At 29.3% G+C, this 25,994-nt stretch overlaps 2 protein-coding genes across 3 annotated transcripts in view; one reads left to right on the top strand and one right to left on the bottom strand.

The window, feature by feature from the left end:
* Nucleotides 1–11,644: 11,644 nt before the first annotated feature.
* LOC142333448 (transmembrane protein 115) lies at nucleotides 11,645–22,687 on the bottom strand. Of its 2 annotated transcripts, XR_012758607.1 has the most exons (4): nucleotides 21,788–22,687; nucleotides 19,123–19,299; nucleotides 17,202–17,540; nucleotides 11,645–12,019 (listed from the first exon to the last, which is right to left on the bottom strand). XR_012758607.1 is itself a non-coding variant. In XM_075380557.1 (3 exons), exons 1-3 carry the CDS (start codon nucleotides 22,498–22,500, stop codon nucleotides 17,303–17,305), a joined length of 1,128 nt encoding a protein of 375 aa, XP_075236672.1. In that variant the 5' UTR covers nucleotides 22,501–22,687; the 3' UTR covers nucleotides 11,645–17,302. The 2 variants fall into 2 exon arrangements, 1 of the variants encoding a protein (XP_075236672.1); XM_075380557.1 differs by having other exon boundaries at nucleotides 11,645–17,540.
* A 437-nt stretch (nucleotides 22,688–23,124) lies between these two features.
* hyd (E3 ubiquitin-protein ligase hyd) overlaps nucleotides 23,125–25,994 on the top strand; it is a 150,537-nt gene continuing 147,667 nt past the window's right edge. The window contains exon 1 of the mRNA XM_075380019.1: nucleotides 23,125–23,503. Within this exon, the coding sequence (XP_075236134.1) occupies nucleotides 23,442–23,503 (62 nt within the window). The 5' untranslated portion in view covers nucleotides 23,125–23,441. The remainder of the gene's footprint in view (nucleotides 23,504–25,994) is intronic.

Genomic DNA, 25,994 nt, shown 5'->3' with positions numbered 1-25,994 from the left:
CATTTAAATATTTATAAAAATTTACATATAAACTACAAAGTCATTGAATTACTTATTATGTTTCAGTGTGAGTACCGATTCTTGTTTGGCTTACATCTAATTAATACTGTAACCCCATCCAGGCCTGATGATCATGTCCTTTTTTCTTTTTCTGTTTAAGCCTCCAAAACCATCATAAGGTATTACTTGAGAAGATGAATGAGAATGATATGTATGAATGTAAATGAAGTGTAGTCAGTCTTGTACAGTCTCAGGTCAAACATTCCTGAGATGTATGGTTAATTGAAACCCGGCCACCAAAGAACACCAGTATTCACAATCTAGTATTCAAATCCATATAAAACTGCATTTACTAGGATTTGAACCTTAGAATTCTCAACTGATGATCATGTCCAGGCATACACTTGCTGTACAAGTCTCTCAACTATTGTAAATCATGGATTTTTTTTTCATAGTCTATTTTAAGTGTAATCCTAGAGAAAAGTCAGATCAGAGGTTTCTTGCTTGCAATTGGGCCTTCATGACCAACCCATCAACCTGGAATTCGAGTATCAAGAAAATCTCTGACTTCTAGATGGTAGTGAGGTGGTGCCCCATCTTGCTGATATTAATAGCATTCATTTTGGTCATTGTCGTCTAAATGAGGGATTACAAAATTTGAAGCATGTCCACAGATACCATTTACGGTTGCTTCCTGAAAGAAGAACAGGCCGTATAGTCTTTACTCAGGGTACAAAAACACACTAACTTTAGGGTTATCATGGATGTGCTGCAAATTTTCATGAGGATTTTTGCTACCGTATATTTGGCAGTTATGGGTGTTCATGTTACCACTGATGTGAACATTGACTCGGTACCAAAAATTTATCATCTGCTATAGGCTATTTGACTGGTTTCTGGAAATCATCTCAGATTATTTAGTGAGATTTATCAAGCCCACAAAAAGTGGTTCTAATTTTTCTATTTATTTCTTATAGCAAATAAAAATGCACTATTTAAATAAGCTGCCAAAATACTATCTTGAGCAATATGGCGTTGCATTGGCTTCAGTGACATCACATGTCAGTAAATAAATATCAAAAGTCACAAATTGAGTTAGCATTATGCAGTTTGTGTTTTTACTGTGATTTACCCAAGAAAATGAGTTACAATTGGTGTGTAATGCTAGCATGCACAAATACATCAATAAAGGCACCAGAAAAACTATTTGTATGTGTTCCAAAAAAATGACAAAATGAGGTTACAACTTGCTCGCAGAAATCCTGGTGATATATTGGATTATTCCACTGTTTCCTTCGATGAAAACCACTTCGATGTAAGTAAACATATTATTATTAATGAATATTTTATTAAAGACAATATTTATATTATGCATGGTGTTTATCAATCTGTTTGAGGTTGGAATTCAATATCTTAAATAAGAGGAGTCCCACTCAGGCCCGACTAGTCATTTAGGTGCACTATCTCTCTAAGCCTTACCCAAGATCATATTATTCTATAATATGTGTTAATATGGAGAATATGTAAAATGACCAGTATAATTTCAAATCTCAAGAATTTTTTTTATAGTCGCATCAACAATTAAAGTCAATAGTGACTTATAAGTGTAATGTAACTACCAGTAAATGTGAAGTCTTGATCAAACTCAGGCCAATCATTCCTGAGAAGAATGGTTAATTGAAACCCAACCACCAAAGAACACTGGTATTCACGATCTAGTACTCCAATTCGAATAAAAGCAACTACCTTTATTAGGATTTTAACCTGAGAATTCTCAACTTCAAAATCAGCTGACTTACAATCAGCTTACCACTAGAATAATCCAGTGGGTTAGAAAATTCTTAATTTAATAAATTCAGAAAAAACAGATAAGTCATGTTGTCAATTCAGTCTCAATCTATACACTTTTTACTGTTATTAAAAGTAGCTTGCAAATCATTGAAAGTAACAAAAACATTTTAAAATGTACTTTATAATTTTATGAACAAACTTGTCCTCCACATTTTCAGTTATTTCACTGAATTGAACAACTCATTTTTGCCAGTGTTCTTCTAAATTATGTAACACTTTTAGTAAAAGTCAACAGTATTGTAATTTCCAAAATAAATTCAATCCAAAAAATGTTACTTAATTAAAGCAATAACATGTGTAATAAATAATAAGTTAAAGCAACATCTTCATTGTGATTAATGAAGACAAAATTATAGGCCTATTTCATAAATATCTTGTTCCATTAAAATTATACATACAAATTTGATTCCCGTTGCTTTAAAAATAATTAATCCTTTCTACATACAACATATTCACTTGCTGCTGATTACAACTTAACCTGCTGATATATTCATTCAAATAAAAATTTATTAAAAACATTGTAATTAATTTTTTATAATAAGATTAATAATCAAAATATGAGAATATTTTATTTCAACATTGCCTTAAAGTTTTACTTGACTAGATAAATAATTCACTTTTGAAAAAATCTGTCTATTTCTGTTTTTAAAATAACGCCTATTTTATTACAAATTGAGAAAGACATGGCAAACTACTGTCAGTACAAAATGGGATTCAGCCAGAGAATAATAATGGTAAATGAAGTTTTACCTTCTAAATTTCATTGCCAGCAAGATTGCAGGAAAAGAATGTGTAATGGTAGTACTTCTCGACCTGCATTTGTCAAACGGCAAAAACCCCAAGGAATTCAAGAATGTGAAGACATTCAGCCAACTGCAACTGTGCAAGAAGTTGTCGTAATTGAAGACCATAAAAATCGAGATATTTTTAAAGAAACTTCAGACCAAAATGACAGCAGGTTTCTGCTGTCAGCTTTCACGAAGTTGCCCTCCATGATCGAATTAAATACAGTAACGTAATATGTAAATCGTAAAATATCACTCGATATTATACTTGACAGTTTCAAAATCGCAAGACACCCAGGAACGGCAGTCGATGACAGACATTTTTACCGACGTGTGATGTCATCAGAGATTCAGCCGATCCAGGCCGTTTTCGATCACATGACGCCAGCTAAAAAAAAAATTAAGTTTTTTTTTTATAAATCCATTATTTTTTAGTCAGATTAATGCAAATCGATTTTATAACAAAATAATATCCGCATAGATAATCTATGCGGATATCAATAATTATGACATTTTATTATGCCCACGCAGCAGCGTGGACATCCTGGTGATTTTGAATGTTAACACAACCTCTTGAATTACTCAATTGAGGCTACTCAAAAGAGTAGCCTCAACGAAGGCTAGTGTCAAGAGTAAATTGTATGCCTAAAAGGAGGCTCCCTACCGTACTCTGAAAATTACGTTGAACTGCGTTAGCAAACTGAAACGTAGCGATCGCGTTCGCACCAGTAAGTATATTCATTTTAAAAACGGTGGTGGCCGAATTCGGTACTAATGAACTACACGAGTCAAAACTTGTGTTTTGATATGAAATAAGACCTCAACCAAATCTGTAAGTTGTCAAATAATATTTGTATATGCTTTTAAAATTGTGAAATCCGTTTTTAATTAGCCCCTGTATATTTAATAAAGAATGGAAACTGGTAAATAATTTTTCAACCGTTTAACATAGAAAAATGAAATTTGGCAGAGTCCTTACCTTGAAATGGCCTTTTTTTTTGTATGACAGAATAGTACGGAGCATGAAATCTGAATCTTGTATATCAACAATTGTACAAACATTTCTCGTGTCGATGTTTCCAAAACAAAAAACTCGTTAATCAGTCTAAACAATTTTACAGTTTACATTAAAAGTAAATCTTATTTAACAAAGAAATTTTTGTCACAAAATCGATGTTAAGTAAAATTAAAAATATTAATTACAATGAAAATAAAATTATCCGGAATTACTTCATTTCTAATTATTGTTTGAAAATGTTGTTGGTGTATCTAAATTAGTATAATTTATGGCCCAGCGATCAAAAATTACAAATGATGAATATGTTGAAAAAATTGATAAATGCAAAGTCAGCACTTCCTTTTAAGTGAAACAATTTTGTAAACATGAGTTGTAATAAGTGAATAATTCTAATTAGCTGACTAACAGTAGAGACACATCGATAGCAAGCATCGTATTCAAAATAAAAACTGGTGTTATATTTATTCAATTTATAGAATATATTAAGGTTGAAAGCTTTGCGTAATAATAATGTTCAGTCATTTTGTTCATCTGTTGAGTGCGTTTCGCCAGTGCAATGTTTTGCTTTTCTTGATTTATATTAATACGTTTATAGTATAGGTTAAATTAGGTACTTTTCATAAGAAAGCTACCTATTACAACGGGTACCATGATTCGACTTCCGGAAAATTTCGACGTATCTCCCCGTTTCACAACCCTAGATTCCAAAACTACTGTCAGTTCAATTGTTTATTTATTTATATATATATATAATATATTTCACTTTCATGTGGACGCGATAACTACCTAATTTTGCGCCAATCACTTTCAAATTGTTCCCTAAAAAAAACCTCGACCCAAAATCTCGGTCGAGTTTGTTAACGGCCAAAATCGGACCATGGGGGTAGAAATGGGGTGGCTTTTTCGAAAAAAAAATGCTATAACTTTCTTATTAAGTAAAATATCGAGTTCGTTTAAAGTTCCTACGATTCTTTGGATAAGACCCTAAAATTTATGTAAGTAAAGATTTTTATCACCAACCATTGGCTCAGAGGGTAGAAAAAATGCGGTTTTAAAGACAGAAAAACCCATACCTATCTTAATAGCCACATTATCGAATCGGTTTAAAGAGGTCGTTAGTCCTGTAAACATTACCTAAAACTTTTGTCTGAAACAATTTTTTATATGATCAACCCTTACGGCAAGGGATGACCAAAATGTTGCTGGAATTGTAAGATGGAGCTTGTATGCTAAACATGTGATACTTTTTTCACATGCAACCATTGTAGTATTGTGTAAATTTGAAATTTTTCAGAACTTTAAGTTGGACATTTTTTTATCCTCTCCTTTGCACCGGTGAAACTTTTTTTAAATTTAATTACGTTGATTTATTAATAATTATTAACCTCTGATTATAAAAAAAAGTTTTACAATAAATAATTCAATAATAAAATCAGAAGTTAGCGAGATAAAATTTTATGTACTTTTCATTTTTTAAAACAAAGGAAATGAAGTCGGATTCGAACCGATGTACCTTCCCCTTGTAAGAGCACATATTTCATTAATTCAAATTTTATTTGGCTCTAATTTTGAAACCAATGAAAATAAGTACCAGTTGTGATATATTGTTGAAAAACTGTCAATGAGGGCTTATTACTGCAGTTAAGAAAAACGCCAGAATCCAAATGTTTTGAATTTTGGGTTTCTTTGTTGGACGCTTTTGGTCAAGTCGATTGCAATCAGAAGGGGAGGTGCACAATTCGATGTTACAGTAATCCAAAAACAAAAATTTTAGCATTCTACACTTAATCATTTTTGAGTTACACGAGATACATAAGTACGTACAGACGTCACACCGAAAATAGTAAAAATGGATTCAAGGATGGTCAAATGGAAATTTCCGTTAAAATCTGAAAACCGACATTTTTCGCGATCACACTACTTCCTTTACTTCGTACAAAGATGTAAAAATCGAGATTTATAAATAATAGTTAATTATTTTAATCGGTCCCAAATTATTTTTATTACTAACTGATCCCTGGTTATAGAATTCACTGCTGTAACAATTCGATTTCGCAGGTCTTGAAGAGTAGCAGGCTTAATTGGTAAACCCACCGGGTTGGTCTAATGGTTAACTCGTCATCTCAAATCAGCCGATTTCGAAGTTTCTAAGGTTCAAATGCTAGCAAAGGCAACGGATTTGAATACTAGATAGTGGATGCCAGCGTTCTTTGGTGTTTTTTTTTAACCTCCGGGACCACCGTTAGGTATTGCTTCAGAGGATGAGATGAATGATCTGTAGCGTGTGTAAAAATGCCATGCCTGACCGGGATTCTAATCTGGGACCTCCGGATGAAAGGTCGAGACGCTGTCACTCGCGCTACGGAGGCCGGCAGTTATATCTCATATATATCTCCCTCATTCATCCTCTGAAATAATACCTTACGGTAGTTTCGGAGGCTAAACAGAAAAAAGATAATAACCCTGAAGTAAAAGGTTATATATATATTTTTGTTTTTTTTTATTCTAACGTCGACATATTACAAAATAGAATTATAAACGAGTGTTCCGGTCTAAAGTAATAAAAAATATTATTACATTTGCTATTTAAAAATTAAAGAGATAAACATTTCATGTAATAGAACGTAATAATATTAAAAATGCCTTTCTTATAAAAACAAAATTTATAAAAAAAATACGAATAATACACGTTTAATGACTCGCTTATAATAAATGATAATATGAAAACAAATTTAAATTTAATATTATCTTATAATACAATAAAAATAGGATATAGCAGGTTACACTTTAATATCACCGCATCACTTTATATTTATATGACTTGAAAAATAATGTGATATTTAATAATTAAAGGTCTGATGTTTAAACGAGGTCATGAATTTAAATGGACTTTTATTCTGAACCAGTAAAAGATCTTTAATAATTAAAAATAAATATTGTTTTTATTTTTATGTAAAATATCTATTTTTTAAATCGAATGAATTATCCAATTTTAAGGAGTTGAAAATGGGTAAATCCCCCCAAATTACAAAATAGTTTATTTCATTACATTTTTGGACAACCTATATTTTTTTAGGTAGATTTAATAAGAAAGCTACCTATTGTAATGGATACCATCATTCGACTTCCGGAAAATTTCGACATATCTTAGCGTTTCAAAACCCCAGTTCCCAAAATCACCGTCAGTTCGAAAGTTTGTATATATACATGGTGTCCCATATAAAACGCAACCCAACCTTATATTGGTAGGTATTGAAATAATAAAAAGGCATGTGTAAATGTAAATTTTATTATTACCATCCATTACTTAACATTTAGAGTAAATGTTGGAAGTGGCCGCCATCTTCTTGAATACAAGCTTCAATTCTTTTTACGGCGTTTCTTGCAACTTTTTTCAAAGTTTGTGGCTGGATATTTAATACAGCTTGTTCAATATTGACTTTCAATCGTTCAAGTGTTCGTGGTTTGTTGCTGTAGGCTTTTTCTTTGAGGTAACCCCATAGAAAAAAATCCGCCGCAGTCAAATCTGGAGATCTTGGTGGCCACAAGCCTCGACCGATAACACGATTACCAAAGAATTCCTCGACGAAATCAGAAGTTGTACCTGCGTAGTGCGATGTCGCACCGTCATGTTGTAGCCGGCAGTGTCTGTCTTCCTCTTCCAAGAGTGCGATGAACTGAAATAAAATATCCTGATATCGTTCTGCATTATTAGTGTACTCGAAAAAAATAGGACCGATTATTTACTTACGCGATATCGCGCCCACACACCCAACTTCTGCGGGTGTAATTGTTTTTCGTGATAAACGTGGGGATTTTCAGCGCTCCAAATTCTACTGTTTTGGCTGTTTACGTAGCCATCCGAATGAAACCGTGCTTCGTCTGTGAAAAATAACAAATCCATATCGTTAATTCCTTCACGCAGAAATCGACGGAACCGTTGACAATATTGTAGCCGTTTTTCTTTGTCGGGCTCAAGAAGTCGATGAACCGTTTGAATGCGATAAGGTCGTAATTGTAATTGTTTGGTCGCCCGATGAACAGTCGATTTAGACAAATTAATTTCAGCAGACAAACGTCTGATCGATTTATTTGGCGAGGCGAGTAATCGGTCTTTGATTTCAGTGACTGTTTCTGTATTCAACACTGACGCAGATCTTTTGTGTTCCTTGTTATCAACAGAACCGGTCTCTCTAAATTTTGCGACTAGTATTAAGGTTACTGATGTTTAGTTAGGGGCTGGTTTATCTTAAATCTTGCACTGCAACCGCTGATTTCGTACTGAAGTACGATTCGACAATGAAAACACGTTCATCTAGCGAAAACACCATCTTGTCTCTAACAATACACTGAACGTTATGATTGCATTATTGTTACTATCGGTAGTGTTCTACTGCGTCGCCGCGATGTTCAGATGTTGGTCGAGTGCATTTCAGTAACGAGTAGGGGAGTAAGCTTGACTTTTGAAATTTCATGGATGAGTGATTGATGGGTTGCGTTTTATATGGGACACCCTTTATATATATTGCGTTTTATATGGGACACTGTATATTTCACTTTCTTGTGGGCACGATAACTGCCGTAATTTTGCGCCATCACTTTCAAATTGATACATAAAATATATTGACCAAAAATCTCGATCGAATTCGTTAAAGGGAAAAATCGAACCATGGGGGTAGAAATGACGGAGGGGCTTTTTCGAAAAAACAAAATATCACTATAATTTTCTTATTAAGTAAAATGTCGAATACATTTAAAGTTTCTCCTATTCTTTGGATAAGGGCCCTAAAACTTTTTTAAGTAAAGTTTTTTGATATCACCAACCACTGGCCCTCTTTCCCTTCCCCAATTTCTCTTTCCCGTTTTTCCCTTTACTCCCTTCCTCTTTTTATTTCCTCGCGCGTATATCGGTCCAGTAGTTTTTTTAGTCTATAGTGGATACATATATCGGAAACACTGAAATGGAATCGCATAATCTTTAGTAGTGTGTTGCTTTTACGTCCAACAGATAGCGCTGGTTTTCAAAAAAATAATATATTTACCTGTCACAGGTGTGACATATCAACCCACTAGGTTGGTCTAGTGGTGAACGCGTCTTCCCAAATCAGCTGATTTGGAAATCGTTCCAGCGGTCAAGTCCTAGTAAAGACAGTTATTTTTATACGGATATAATACTACTTCGTGGATACCGGTGTTCTTTGACGGTTGGGTTTCAATTGACCACACATCTCAGGAATTGTACTTCATTTACACCCATACATATCATCCTCTAATGTAATACCTGAATGGTAATTCCCGGAGGCTAAACAGGAAAAAGAAAAAAAAAGTGTGACATCTTGGGTATATAAATTGTAGGTATATAAAAACGCGCCTATTCGAATGCAACGTTGTGTCAAAATTTCAAAGCGATCGGTGAAGAACTTTCGGAGATTTAAGATTTTGAACAAACGAACATTTACATTTTTATTTACTCGTATATAGATAAACTTCAAAAGTCCCACTGAAGATAAAAAAAATATTGTCTGTTTCTTTAGTTTTGACTTTTTTAAATCACTATCTAGTTAAAGATTATTAAGATGTTTGTAATTATTTTTAAATTTAAACCGATCTCAAAAAGTCAATATTTTAAGATGAAATGAATTATTTTATAACTTTTTTTTAAACAGTTAATATGTACTTTTAATTTTTGTTCATAATAATAATGATAAAAGTAAATATACAGTATTATTTAAGTATGGAAACACCTTTCTTTATACTGCATATCTGAGAGGTATTTGAAGGCAGAAAGAAATGGGGTTCTGCATGGTTAAAATCTGCATTACGGGTGGTTTTTAATTTTTGCCCGCCATCTTGAATCAAACATATTTTTTTTTAAATAAGAAGGTGGACGTATGACACGTGATTTCGATTTAACATTTTACAAGAAAAACAATCGTGCTACCCGTTTTTCTGTTAATTCCTTTATTACCTTGTTATAAGAATTCAAATTTACAACGATGGAAAAATCATGTTTAGAATTAGAATAGATAAGAATGAAGTTGGAAAGTAATCTTGGATTTATAACTCTGAGTTTCTTGCTTCTCTACTTCAAACATTTCAATAAAAATGTAATGATGATTTTTAGCGATAAATTATAGATTGTCAGCGGCTGATATTGATGAGGTTTACTATTTTCACTTTATTAATCTGATAAAATTTAAAACATGACAAAATCAAAACATTGATTATGCTACAAGTAAACAAATGTTTTTCTACATGTTGATCTGATGTACATAAATTGTAATTTTGCCATAATTAGTATAAATTTGTACCTATGAATACACTTGGTGTTATTTAATCTGTACTAAATGTGTGTTGCATGCATATATTTACGTGTATTAAAAATTTTAATGTTTACTTCTGTATAGTTGTGGTTTAATACTTCTTGGTTGTTGTACATATTCTAGTTTCTGTATACATTACATTGACCGACAACAATCAGCTGGTCTAAACTTCGATTTCTGGTAAGGATCTGAAATTTTGTCAATTGTCAGAATTTCATCCATCTTATCTTTCTCGTTAAAATATATGTAAAGCATGTCTGAGATCATAATAATACAAAAAGAAAGCAGTTATAACATAATTTGACAAGTAAATATTAATTTTCTTTTATAATTTCAGCTATTCAGAAATTTAAAATTTGGAAATTTTTCAATATACAATGTGTAGATTTAACTGTAGATAAGCTTAATCTTTAAAAGTTTAAATGCAGTATGAAATTTTAGATATTCATATGTAATTAAAAATTCCCAGCCAAACTTTCACTTTTTGACAGGTCATCAAGTATGTGTGAGATCTGGTGTTGATCATGAAGAAACCTTTCCTACCAATTATTTCTGATCTCTTATCTCAATTGCTCAGTGTAAACTTTCCAGTTGACAGTAGAGATAAAAATCAATTGTTTGGTTGGACAGCATTTCAATCCCACCAAACCAACAGCATCACTTTTCTTTACATTAACCCTGTTTTATCACCAATAGTGAGTTTCACTTTGCTTTGACTATGATCTTTTTTTCATAGCCCAAAACGAGTCATTTCAAAAACGGTTTGATTTTGTTCCATTTTAACAACAATAAACCATTGGAAATTTGATTCATTAAATTTTTCATTGTTAAATCATGTGGCATCCATATATCATTTTATTCATGACTGCTAATGCGCCAGTCTTGCTTAGTTTTTCCATGATTTCATAGACTTTTTTCAGTAAATGTTTGATCAGAGCGAGGTACATTGTTGCAATTATAATTTCCCGATTGAAAACACTTGAACCAGATTTGTGCTACACATACTGATATGCATCAAGTCCATAAATGCCACAAAATTTATTTAGGAGCCTGAGTCGCTTCTTCTCTTTTCTATAATACAAATTTTAAAATGTACCGAATTTCTTCCTTTATTTTCACTTATTTTAAACGTGAAATAAGTTTTAAATAAATAAACAAGTATAATCGTAAACTTTCTTCTAAAAATACTCTGTGATGTGCCATCTTACAAAAGCACACAAGTTTTGCCAGATTTGATTAACATTACTAGAATTATGCAATCTTAAAGCCATCTACCATATGAAAAAAATCCAACCCCAATATATATTACTGTATTCCAAAAAGCTTAGCATCCTACTTGATAGCAGTCTTTAAATAATTTTTTTTGAATTGTTATCATTATACCGGTTTACTGGAAGTAATTTTTATTACATAGGCAACAATATTTTTTAAGTCTAAACTTTTATTAACTTAAATTAAAAAAATTGCAGTTCTCAAGTAGCCCCATCCCAAAAATCTGAATGAAGGGCTGTTTTACGTCTCCGGATTCATTTCCACTGAGAGTTTCCATCATAAAGACTATTAAAAGTATTATTAGATTTTCGTAAAAAAAGTAGAATTTAATACAAATGTGCCAAATAAAAAAAAAAAATTCAGATTAAACGAAGGAAAAAATAACACTGCAAAAATATGAAAAAATAACATTTATTATAAATTCTATAAATACATTAATATTTTAACAATGGAAATTCATAATTTTTACTTAACAGTACAGTATTGTGTAATAATTTGATCCAGCTATTTTGCTCTTCATTATAAAAGCATGATAAACAAACATTGGAAAAATTTAACATTAAATTGTTAAATGAATAAATTTGTTAAACACTGTTCAGGCAGAGATGTCATATTTGAAATGCGACTGCATTTCTAATTGAAGAATTTCATCCATGAAAACTTTGTTACAATTATTCCAGCAGTTCCCTAGATCTGAAATGGAACTTCTATTTCCAAAGATATCGGGGTTATGCCATCAGGATGTCTGTATTTTGTTTATTAAGTTTCACCTATAAGCATAATGAATCCAAGTCTTGTCAAGTAGAAAATATCATATCACAGTTTTAGAAAAATTAAAGATTAAGCTAAACTAAAGTGAAGAACTAAAAAAGAAGTAGGAAGTGTAAACTGTAAAATAAGTAATTTACACTTAAACTAAAGATTAAAGGGTAAAGTTGTTTTACACTTTATATAACAAAAATTAGGAAAAAAATGTTTAACATCGCATTTACGCCTAACATTTAAAATAATGGTTTTTCTTTTCTAATATTAAAAAAAAAATCCTATAGAAATGTAAATTAACCTTACAGTTTCTGTGTAATAACCAAACTAATTATCTTTTTATTCAAAAGGTGAATCTACTTTATTGCAAAAAAAAGCAGTTGAATTTCAGTCACAGATTCAAAAAATCTTGGTTATTTTTATGATACTATACATGCAGTTTATATACCTTTAAACTCATAATGTAACATTTACTGCTTCTCTGTCAAGTTATGATGTGCACAGATGAAATGAAAAACCTTACATTTTTATTCTATGTAATATCCAAGATGTGATAAAAAAAATGAGAATTTTTTAATTGAGCATTAAGTTTGTCAGAGTTTGTTTTTCCCCCTGTAACGGCAGCACTGTTTATAATGTACATCAATAATTTCAGCAATATTAGATGTGTAATTTCATTTATTATTATTGAGTGGAGTATTTATTTTATTATTATGGGAAATTTATTTCGTTTAAAAATAATAAAAGGATTTGCATTAAATTTTGAATTTAAACTTGAATAAAAAGTAGTGAGTGACTTCACTGCTCATCACTTGAAGATATCAGTGAAGGATTTTACTGATATTTTCAAGTAAGATATCAGCAAAAAAACAAGATCCTCCATTTGTTCACATTTTGGTTACATCATTATATCGACAGCTGTTTATACCAAACCATTTAAATGTAAAACAGTTTCTTAACAAACCAACAACTAATGAAAATCTCAAAATAAAAAAAACAGTGTAATCAATAATCACTGAATCACTATTAGAGAAATCTGTGAAGAGTGGGAGATCTCTACTTATAATATCAATATTAATAATTGTAAGTTGATGACTCAAACGTGTGTTATAAAAGATGATGAAATGTGGGCGTGTGGTTATGATATTGAAATGAATGTCCAATCATTCTACAAAAGCTTCCTGAAGAACCAATATAATCTATTTGATAGAATACTAAGGTTTTTCTTACAGTTTCTTTTTACAATGATGTCGTCCACTATGAACTCTTACAAGGTTGTAAGATTAACAATCAGTATTACTACATCATTTACATAACACAATCTGAAGAAAATGACCAGTAGTGTGGGCAAAAAATTCTTGGATTTTGCTTCATGATAGCACTAAAGCCAGCACTTCACTATTAATTCATGATTATTTAGCCAAAAATAACACATAGCAATACCAAAGCTTCAGTATTCTCTGTACAGACACCCAGAGATGTTATTCTTGTTCTCACTAATTAAGAAAACATTAAAAGGACAGCAATTTGCTACTATAGAAGAAAATGTAAGTGAACTTAGCCTTTGGTAAGGCGATGCCAAAAAATGCTTGTCACAAATGGTTTGAGGACTGGAAGAAACCAAGGCATAAGTATGTCATGTCTCTGATACACTACTTTTAAAGAAACAATATCAATATAGAAGAATAAGTAAATTTTTTTTTGATAAGATTAAAATTCTGTTATAATTTTTTTATCATACCTTGTTTATAAAGATAACAAATTAAAATGTATACATTAGTAACAGTACTAAACAAAGATAATTAACAGGTATACCAAAGGTCTACCATGTTCATAATGATCAACAGTAAAAAAAAAGATTTGGTTGAATATCTAATAATTAGTCCACAAACATCAGTCTCAGTTGCTTTGCACAACTGTATCAATCTTACTGTAATTTATATGATGCAAATAAATAAAAAAAGTGTACTACTTCATTAATACTTTTTAAAAAAATGAGATATTGCCTAATTTATCAGCGTAAAATACTTTTATTACTGTTTATTATAGCAAAACCTTCAAATTAAATCTATCAACCCCCATGATGTACTAGTGTGGTTGCCTATTGTCTCTGCAATCATATACTGGTGGTAATGGGCCAGTGCTTTACCTTGTAACTGTTTTTAAATGTGTAGTATTTTTTGATAAAAAAAAGTCAAAAAATTTATTATCATAAAAATTTATCTAAAAATTTTTTTCATATAACAATGTTCTAGTTCATTATTTATTAATTAAAAATGTGTTTCCTTTTGTGTTGCTTGTTGACCGATATATAATTATAATTTAGCAGAGAGTATAAATTATATTTTCATTGAATAAAATTTTTGTAAAAAATAAAATCAGAATATATACATATATATATATCAGTTCAAACGCATTTTTTTTACAATTGTTATTTTAACAATAACAAGTTAAAAATAAAAAAAAATTGCTTTTTTACTTTATATAATGAAACTAATTTGGTTACGGATTATATAAAATTTGAATGCATAGTTCCTGTATATATATTTTTGTATTCTAAAAGTAATATCATCTTAGATATAATTTCAAAAAAACCTTCCATCGAAGCAAAAATTTATCAGAATTGTATTTCAAAAAAATCATCAGTTAGTTTATTCACTGAAATGTTCTTTCTACACATGTATAAATGATTTTTATAAATAAATCATGGGAAAATGTTTACATAATAAGTGCAGCAAATACAATATAATTTGTTTTGAGATTTTATTTAACCTGTTTCAGTTGTTCAGTAAAAATTCCTGTACATACTATTATCAGATTTTTATAAATGCACCATATATTTTTCAAACATTTTGAATAAAATTACAGAAGAGCTGCATGTTAAACCGAATTTACAAATGTGTAGAAATTGTTTCTGAAAAAACCTGCACACAGTGAATGCCATCTTTTGTTACAAAAATGGGTCAAGAGATTAAAATGCACTGATGCTTTAAGTTATTGTAATATTAAAATAAGAATGATATAATTTTTGTACAATAAAAAAGTTATATAATACATTTGTATATTTCTTTACAATTATTTTTATTTGGCAGAGAAGTCATAGCATAATTTAAATAAGTTATAACAAAAAGCTACTTGTAAATGATAATGCTCCGTGCCATCGACAATACTAAATATAATTTTTACCGATTTAGATATCGAGGTAGTACTTCTAATGCCTAAAACTACCAGTATTTTTCAACCGTAACATCAGGGATCAATCTTAAAGCCTCTTATCAATGCTGGACTTATAGCTGATTAATTGAGACATATTTATATTACAAGAAATGCATGATTAGTGGAAAATCTTAAGAAAATTTTAAACTGTAAAATAATAACTATAGATTAATTTTTAGTTCTTGAAGTAATAAACCACCTTGACATCAAAAAACAGTGTTGTTTAATAAGAAATTGGTTCATGTTAGAATGGATGTAAGGTACTTTAAAATAATAATACAATGTTATATATTATAAAAATGAACTTGTATTAATTTTTTTAATAACTATAAAAATACTAATAACAATAGAAAATTAATAATATAACAAATAATTTTTTGTATTTGTTATATTGACAATCAGTCAGTCACGCAAAGTGGGATATTACTATATTTATAATAAAAGTACTGTATTTATAACAAAAGAATGTTACTGTAAAAAAGGAATACAAAATTTAAATGTGAATCATGAAATTTCAAGACAATATGGCTTCTGCCATTAATAATTTTATGTTTATTGGACAGTTTAACAGGTTACATCCCAGCAGCAGAATATAATAATTTTACTGGAATTTAATTTCCATTTAATGCTTTTTTCCTTAATATAATCTTTGTTTAGTACTTTCACAAAGATCTCTGCTTCTTCTAAGGAATTTGTTTTTACAAAAGATTAATTAAAAATAAAACGTTTACTACTTCGGTCAATAAAATAAAATATTATAACAATCTGCTGATATATAATTATGTTTAAATTAAATCTTTCATAAAAAATAAATTATTCTGAATTAGCAGAGATCACTGTGAGAGTACTCTATATGATCTTTATTTTATAATCTGATAAAAAGCTATATTGTTTAAACAATAACCATACTTTGTGATTTACTGATCATACAATAGTTTCTTATTTTATACATGAAATAAAATATTTTGCGACAAAATATTTGCGTTGTTCGACACAAAATTGTTGGATCATTAATATACTACTCATATGAATGTTGTGAAATGGATGGGTGCCTGTTGCCTGGAAGTGTCTTAAAGCATATTTTTGAATACTGTCTGTCTTATCTTATCATACAATTCGCTCCTTTAATTTTTTCTTGTTTAATTTCTGTGAGTCTAGGTCAAAACTCAGTCGGGATGCTGTTCAAAATACGAAGACTATGGAAGTCTGTGTATGCTCGGTTGTAATTAGACGGAAGGTGTTTTCCTGTTGACGGTGTTGAAGGGTTTTTTCTGTCCTGAGACAGCACAAAACCAAAAAGGTTACATAATGTAATGTAAAGTTTAATACTTCATAAAGACCTTTCTTTACGAAGCAATACATTACATTAAAGTAATGATACATCTCAAAGCAGCATTACAAAGATAAAAGGATGTAATGCAACAGTAGAATATCGATAATAAAACTATATTTAGTTATCTGGTTCATGTAAATCACTGGGTTTATTGGATTATAGCGATTGTAGTTAACACAGAAACAGAATTTAAATTGAGAACAAAACCTATCTGATCGGGTTAATGTTAGAATCATCACTGTTCAAATGATATAACAACTGTTATATTAAAATATAGAGATGGTTTGCAATCCAATAATTAAATATACATTTAATTTGCATCTGATTGTCCATTAATCTGATTATGTTCACAACTGACAGTGTTCAAGGACTATCAACTTGAACATCGAAGAGACCAAAAATCAAACTGTAATCAGCTATTACAGTCTGCATAAGGCAGTATATAACATTCAATTTAAAAAATTATCACATGAAAGATTAAATGAAAAAAAAATTTTTTTAGAAAGGTGAATATATCGAAACATATAAATATATATTTTAGGAAAACTATTATACAATAAAACATAAATAAAAAACCATTACTTATATACATAACACACTAACACACTCGCACATGTACTTTCACCCAACTTAACACAAACCATATGACGACTACATTTTTCATACAGTGGTCTTCATTAACAGTTTTATTCAATTTTCATCCATGATATTATTACTTTTCAATTCGTTAGTTAATAACAGGTCATGTATTCGTATTAATATGTTGACTAGGCAAAGAAGTTGATGGTATCGATATCACAGTTTGTGTTGAAGGAAGTGATGGAATCAATGGCGTCGATGACGTAGGTGGTATAACTGGTATAGATATTGTTGTATCTCCGCTGTGCTTTGTTCTATGTGATGATGCAGTTGATGATTTTGGTATTGTTGCATGTTCAGCCTTGCTAAGTCGTTCACTTAGTGCTTTTAATGCTAACTGCCTGTAATGGGAAAAAATACTCATTTAGTAAATAAGTCTTTAAAAACAAGAAGAAATTAAACTTAGAAGATATGTAAATGCGGATGATGCATAGAGCGGGAAATTCTGTGATCTCATTCATTTAATGCAAACTCATAAATCGAATTGACAAGACTGTTCTCATGACATTTTATTCCACAATCATTGTCCTTTGGTTACAATGGGGTGTTAATTGGGAGTGTTATAAATTTGTGGTAAAAGCATTTTATAAAAATGACAATTTTTATGAAAGTGTGCCACAAAATTCCTCAAAATATGAATTTTGTTTGGATACTCCGATAACATTATTCTTTTCCGGGAAGATGAAGACTTAAATCTTTGTCTACCTTAACTGCATATTCCGTGTCACCAATTATATGAGTTAATTGATCTGGCAACATAAAGAGTAAACCTGGCATATATAACTGTTACAGTAAAAAGTTTTATTCATACTTAACTGATGGTCATACCAAGATAACACCTCTTCCATCCCAACAATACATAAACGGCTGAAAAATTAAATTCAAGGTACTCCAGTTAATTTCTCAATCAAACTGTATATTTACAAAGTTTAACATTACATTCGTTTTGTTGGTCACAATTTCATATCAAGGCTCTAACAACATCTACATAATATCAATATTTCATGTCTAAGTGAACTATAAGCAGTTTCAGTTGCAGACAAATCTAAAATTTGCATTTTAGATAGTTCACATATTTGAAACAACTAAGTATTCTGAGCTACACAAAGTAATCAAAATCAATTGTACAGTAGAATTCATGTCTCCACTAAAAAAGGAACTGGATAATATAAAATTCATAGTAATTTGATAATATAATATATTTATGCGTTTGTGAAAGAAATACAGTATTAATAAATAAATTGTTTATCATGATACGGAAAATCAAAGGTCATTTACTTTGAATAAAATACTGAATGAGTATGCTACCTCTTTTTTTAAAGGTTTTGTTACTCTCATGTTCTGTTTTTTTTTTTAAGGTTTTATTTCCACTTATCTCAATAATTTCTTATTCAGGATGGATTTTAAACAAATCTTAAAGAAAATATTACCAAAATAACTTTCCCTAAATTTTTTTTTTTACTTTAAAAATCAAAATGAATGGATTCAAGCAACATTTTATAAAAAGAAACAATTATTATCTTGTGAATTGTATATTATGAGTGTAATTTTGTATAGATGTGAAGTGCAGATGTAGAGGCTGTAAAAAAATTAACAGGGAGAGTGAAAAATGAATGAGATGAGGAAAATTATTAAAAATAGAAGCTTAACTAGAATAATTCTAAACAAAAAAGAAAAATAGTATGGTATAACAGGAACTGAGAAAGATAGATTAAAACAACGCTGGAAGGACCAGTAGAAGGTGTAAAGAAGTAAGGATGGAGAAAGAGAAAAAACTGCTAACAATTCAGAAGGAAACAGGAGCTGTAACAATCTCAAGTTTAGCTAGAAATTAGAAGATAATGGGAATGTTAAAGTGTAAGGGACCTGCCTAACTGCAGATAAACATATGATGATGAATAAAACATAATTTAATCAATATACCTTCTTCTTTCCATATCTTGAGGATCATTTCCAGGCAATGTGATAGTAACACCTCCAGGTGCAGCAGCTAAATCAAATTTCCTCACTGTCTTACGGCATAAACCAGCACGCACCATCATACTGTAGATTGTATTACTCATTATTCCGATTGGAGGTTGTAATACATTGGGAAAGAAGCTGTAAAAAATAATTTTTGATCAACAGAAAATATTTAATTTTTTTGTAATTGAAAAATTAAGTAATTGTTATTATTTATATATACTTGCATGTCACGTAATCACCAAAATGATTAGGAAATTGGTTTGAAATGACATTTGTGTTAAATGTTTCATGCAGAAAGTCTAAAACATTAGCTATGTATGGTCTGGCTTTCAGAAACTTGAAGACACATTTATTTATTAATAACCCTACTTCATCTGAAAACCAAACATTGTTTAACAATATGTCTTGGTTCACAGCCCATTCAGTGAATGCCATTCTTTTATGTTCATTGTCAACCATTAATCAGCATGAAAAATACCATAAGAATCAGTTACTCACTCTTGTTTAACAAAATCATTGTTGATCAGTGTAATTTTTTCTTTACAAAATCCAATAGTGATACATATATATATATATATATTATGTAGATCAAACTGGTAATGAGAAGATTCAGTAATATAATTTATTAAATAATTAATAATGATATTAAACTTCCTGTTTATAAATTATGAATGTTTATGGATAATAAATATCAGACCACAATATACATAAAACAAAAAAATGTCAGTTTTCAATTTATTCTAAAAAAAACTTACATGAAACCTTATTTCAGTAAATGTACTGTGTACTATAGACAAAAAATGTAAAATTTGGAGAAAAAAATTGCATATTACATGCAATATAAAATGTTATAACAATAAACAATGAATGTATATATATTGGAACAATTAATAACACTAAGTGTATGAGGTCAGCTCTTATCAAAATGTGCCAAAAAATATATATAGTAATTGTGCTATATCATACAGTATATAAATAAAAATAATGATTTAGAAAATGTAATCACTTAGGGTAATTGAGAAGAATTAAATTTATTTTTAAAAACAGACATTACATTCCTTTTGTATAAAATATTATACATTATTAAAAATAATATTTTTATGTAAAAAAATTAATTGCGATTACAGCACGTAATTGTAATTCTAACAATTATGAAATAATTCTATCACACAAGCTACTGTAGATGTGGATGTGATGCACAATTATGAGATGAGAAACGGACTTAGCCAGTTTTAGGATTGAAAACTAAAATTTTTTCTACTTTATTTCTCACTATAGAATCTTAAATAAATAAACCTTTTATTCTGAATCAGTACATTATACAGTTAATGTCATTAGAAGATAGATTATAAATATAATAATATAAATTATAAGGTTAATTATACACAATTGGGCACTCACCTCCGATTTTGAAAAATTTGTAAAACACCTTGTTTAGGATTTAAGTTACTCAACAAAATTGAAATTATTTGTCGGAAGCACCTTTCACCTGAGTTTCGTCCCTCAAAGTTACACAGTACCCTCACAATAATTCAGTACTGTTAAAATATAATAAATGTTATTTTTTTATTAAATAATTTGGTTAAGTTTGTTAATAATAAATTAACTGTGAGATTAGATTCACTTATGACTAAATTAAGCTGGGTTAAATGCAATATAAGTTATTTAAGTAAAAAACTTGGTTTAAGTGGAATTTAACTGAGTTTAGATTAGGTAACTAACAATTCTGTGTACTGAACTTCCTAGATATCAACGGAACCTAACACTTGCTAAGCTTAAATATTAAACTGGCCAACCGTTAGGCTGAGTCTATAATTGTAATAGATTATTTATCCTGAAAATAATGTATATTATAATCGTACAGGGCTGAATTACACTAACAGTACAATGTAAGTTACAAGGTATATGACTCAGATGAAAGGCATTTCTGATTTTTATTTCAATTGTAACGAATAACTTAGGTCTTAAGTAAAGTCATTATAAATTTCATCAAAAGTAAAGGCGAGACCCTAATTGTATATAATTACAATTGTAAGATAAAAAATGTGATTCAAGTTAATATTAATTATTTAAATGCAAACAAACACATAAAATAGTGATAAGGTATGTACATTAAAAATAATTCAGAGCATATATTTACGTGCATGTTGAACAGGATGTGGAAAAATCAAGCCTTTTAAAAAAAAGTTTTTAATTAATATTTGTTAAATAATCCACTAAAAATGGCAATGGAAGCATAATAAGACCCTTTCTTATAAGCCAAAGTTTTATATTTAGTTATACAAAAACACAGTATCTTTTTTTTTTTAGGGAAGGTAAAATGGATGTGCTCAACATCAGTAAGTAAATTAAAATTTTATAAATATAAAACACAGGCTTTTATCTTTAATATAAAATGTACTAAAAAATTAAGGAATTATGTTTTACATTTGAAAGTGGTGTACATAATTATAAATAAAATCACATTTAACATACTGCAAAGTAAAATTAACTACAACAAATGTGGTGATGATTATGTAGTTTAAAAATATACTGATTTGAATTGTTATTGTTAACGATATAATTTAATAGTATGCTGTTATAGTAATAAACATTACATTGGGTGTATTCAAGTTTTTATTACCTTGCAAAAGTAAAGCTATCTGCCATATCGCCCTTTGAACCATTACTGTGAGGCTGGAAAAAACGAAGGTACATCCAGCTAACAAGCAGACCGGATAAAAACATTGTGGGATTTGTTCCTTCTGACAATCCAATTAACCAAAGAATAAAAGATATGGTAAGTAAACATAATGGAATGTTTCTGTTACTGAGTTTACCCAATGGGGTTTTAACTATTGGATGATCAGGCATTATTTGTTTTACAGCGACTGACAAGCCTGCTATGTAACCTGCTAATCCATGTATATGAATATCAAATAACAAATCTGTATTAAATGTACACATATACAAAAAAAGGTACAAAAATGCACTTAATACTGCTACGCCGATATTGACAATAGCAAAGAATGTCATTATCTCCATTTGCCCCCATAACGGCTCAATTAATTTACCGCACAATCCAACTGTGATAACATCGACACAAACTTCCCAAAAATGAATTTCAAGAAAACAAAACGTGAAAGCTGTCCATATTCTAAATGCTGGTGGTAAAAGATAACCTGGTGTTATACTTAGAAGTCGAATAGCTTCATTAGAAAATGACAAAAAATAAGTAAAGAATACTACAATACAAATAAATTTTACAGAAGCACTCGTATTTCCTAATAAAGCAATAAACTGTTGTCTTATGTACGGAACATTTTTACTTAACGTTTTCGCATTAAAAGACGCCATTTTAACAACATTCGTCACCTGCCATCATATGGTCACGACCCGTTTGATATCTCTTAAGTTCTGATTACAGTACAACAATTTTAACAATTGCGTCTTTTGATCATGAAATACTTGTTTTCTGATATTGCGACATATCATTCTAACATATGAGTATGAAGAATTTATATTTCAGTAGGTATTAAAATAAATCAGATACCCGACGAATTAAAAGATAATACTGTACTGTTAAAAGAGAATCGAAGAAATTCAAGTTTCAATTTTTCTCTTTGGGTTGCAACTTTGTTATTTTTCTCTATTACAATGCTGATAGACAGAACAAAACATTAAAATTTATGGTGTTAAAATTGTATCGTACAAGTTTTCGGTGACAAGAAAATAAGTTGAGTCAAGGGAAGAATAGACTCATAATTACTTATTATTTGGATTTGATTAACGAATCATTTCCAGGATAAATATCATTTATTACTCGCAAATGTATATATATACACATATCAAGTCAATTTTTTAAACATATATATATATATATATATACACACATATATATGTGTATATATATATTTTTTTTTTCGAGGAACACGCCTATCATTACCCAACTGATTGTTCTTTGTAACTTTACTGGCAATCCTTGGACAACAGCTGACATTTTAAAATTTAGCAGAAAAACTGTTCTGTAGTTGTGTGTTGAAACGTAAACGTATCGTTAAACGGTTAAAATTAGAAAATTAGATGTATAATTTGAGAATAACACAGTTTTAAAGTAGATTACAATATATTTTTACATCCATAGTTTAACTTCTTTGTAGGCTGTTGCTAGACCAGCATCCTTTAACCACCATCATCCGTTCCGTCTGTGAAAATGGCGATGTTAATTGTGAGTGGTGAAGTGAAGTTTTTAATGTAGATCGTAGTGTATATAACTTACATTTACGAAACAGTGAGCGATGTCTTCGTTACAGTTTGTTGTTCATCCGATACCTGGAACTGAAGACCAGCTTAATGATAGGTTTGTATAAAATAAGTTTGTTGAATTTCTTTCATAACAATTGCGGACTAGTTAAGGATTTGTATTTCTGGTTTGTAGTACTTTATGTGCTTAATAATTTTGCTAGAGTAAATCTCCATTATGGTATATTGGAATTCCTTTAGTTCTTCAAACGGGGCTTATAAAAATTTTTCAATAAATTTTTAGGTGTGTCTGGGTGTACGACTAGGGGGAACTCCAGCGAACGTTGTAGAATTTTCGGTAGGCGTGTGTGTAACGTATTTGTTATTCCAATATTAATGTTCAGATAAAAATTTGAAATAATTAATATTTTTAATTTCTTATTAAATGAGTTGTAATATTTTGAATGTAAAATTTGAAATTATTTTGTAGGCTTGTATATACACGCCGGGTTGCGCATTGTGTTCGTATTCGCTATCCTATGTAATTAATTTTTGGTGTACGTACCGTGTACTGGCTGTTCGTTGTTATATATGACTTACATTAATATTCGTGTATTTATTAGAATGATTCTTATTTAAAAAAATAAAAATAAATAAAACTAAATGATATAAGTAAAAATTATATAAATGTTGCTGTTAGTAACCAACTACCTGCAATTTGTGTTGTTTTTTGTATCCAAATCGTTTGTTATTATTTTGGACTATTTGAATTGATTATGATTTAAAATTGTCATGTGATATTCACCCTAATCATATTGTACTTTAGATTTATTTTTTTCTTTAATAACCTATTTAATTATTATTTTACTACTGGGATTCATTTTTATTTTTATTTGTCATGGGTAAATAGAATTATATCAATAACTTTTGAAAGTAATGCTTCTGAATTAATTTCCTTTTGTTTTGTGTTAATTTTTTTTGGAAGTTGAATCACTTGAAAGTTTGTGAAACTTAAAATATGTGCTTCATGCAGTTGATTTTTGATTATTTGGTTGAGGTTTTCTAAAAACTTAAATATTTGCCTATAATAATCTCTTTGAATTTTTATAGTCTATTAACTTTACTTATAGCCATGAAAAATCATTATTTAGTTGTCGTTGTAGTCATGAAAACTTATTTATATAACTGAGTATTTTCATGAATCAAAAAAACCACTTTGATTAAAAAAAAAGGATTTAGCTTTTGAGTAAAAATCATTCAAACATTTATTTTATATTTATGTAAATTAATAATTTTAAATTTACGAGGAATAAAAAGTAATAAATTGTATGTCCGTAATGCATTTTATTAATCTTTTACTCTTGTTAATTATTACTATGAGAAGCATTTAGAGTTGCCTTTCAGTTATTAATTACATATTTTTTAATGTTCACAGTATATTTCTGAACAAAATTTAAAGTTTAAGGATATAAATATGTAATGCTCTAACTATTTTAAGATAAGATGAACAGTTACGAAAGCTTTACCAGATAATGGTATGTGAATGTATATCTGTTCATAATCTCTAAGATTTAAAAAAATATTTCTAGTCCCATTAAAAATATTTATAGAAATAATTTAAATATAAATTTAAAAAAATAATGCTAACTAAAAATAAAAATTCTATTCCAATAATTTTTATAAAATTCATTAAAAAAGTGCAATGATATAAAAAATTAACTTTTTACTCACGTGGTACATACTTTTTGAAAGAAAAAAATATCATGGCTGTTTGAATATGACTACTGAGCCTTTTGAGAAACAATGCTGTAAATTCTGTGTAATAATGCTTGTATTGCCTCTGTTTCTTTGTGAACTTCAAATCATCATGTGCATATTGAAGTATGAATGCGCATCACTGTTACCAATAATATTGTTTCTGTTTGTACTCTCATTTTATGTTTCATCATCTGTTTACATAGTTTTGTCCAACTCTTTTTGTTAAAAATCATACATATTTTTATTCATATTTAAGCAATCATCTGTCTCTTTTTATGAAATATTATAATCTGTACTTGTGCTATACACATTCTTAATTCTATTAAATAGAATTTATCATTTTTTCCATTTCAAATGGCCTGCATAATTTACACACAATAAATTATTAATTAATAATGGCTATTGTACATTTATATAAATGCATGAAGAGTGATAAATCTTGAATAAAATTCTGATTCGAGACATATTCTAAACAAAAGATAAATAATGGACAATGTATTTGTACTTATGATAATGTAATTGAAAGGAAAAAGATGTAGCTTTAAAAGTGTTTACAAAAATGAAAATCCAGAATAAATTTGGAAACAAAATTATTTTGATTAATAAGAATATTAAAGCAAGAGAAATATTTATTTTTTCTTGTCTTACTGAGAGGAAGGAATCATAGACGACTTTAAATTTATTTCTTAATATTGTGCTTTCATTTATTCTTATGATTTTTTTTCATTATTATTTACTTCTTTTTAACTTATTAATTTTTGTATAGGTTGTTTTATTCTCAAATTTGATAAAAATCTAAGAGTTTGGTGTAATCAGCATTAAAATAAAACTTAGATGCTTTTTAAAAGTAC

The sequence above is a fragment of the Lycorma delicatula genome, chromosome 12 (genome assembly GCF_047948215.1).
Source record: "Lycorma delicatula isolate Av1 chromosome 12, ASM4794821v1, whole genome shotgun sequence".
NCBI lineage: Eukaryota > Metazoa > Arthropoda > Insecta > Hemiptera > Fulgoridae > Lycorma > Lycorma delicatula.
The sequence above is the reverse complement of the archived record's forward strand: the minus strand, read 5'-3'. Positions and strand labels throughout refer to the sequence as shown.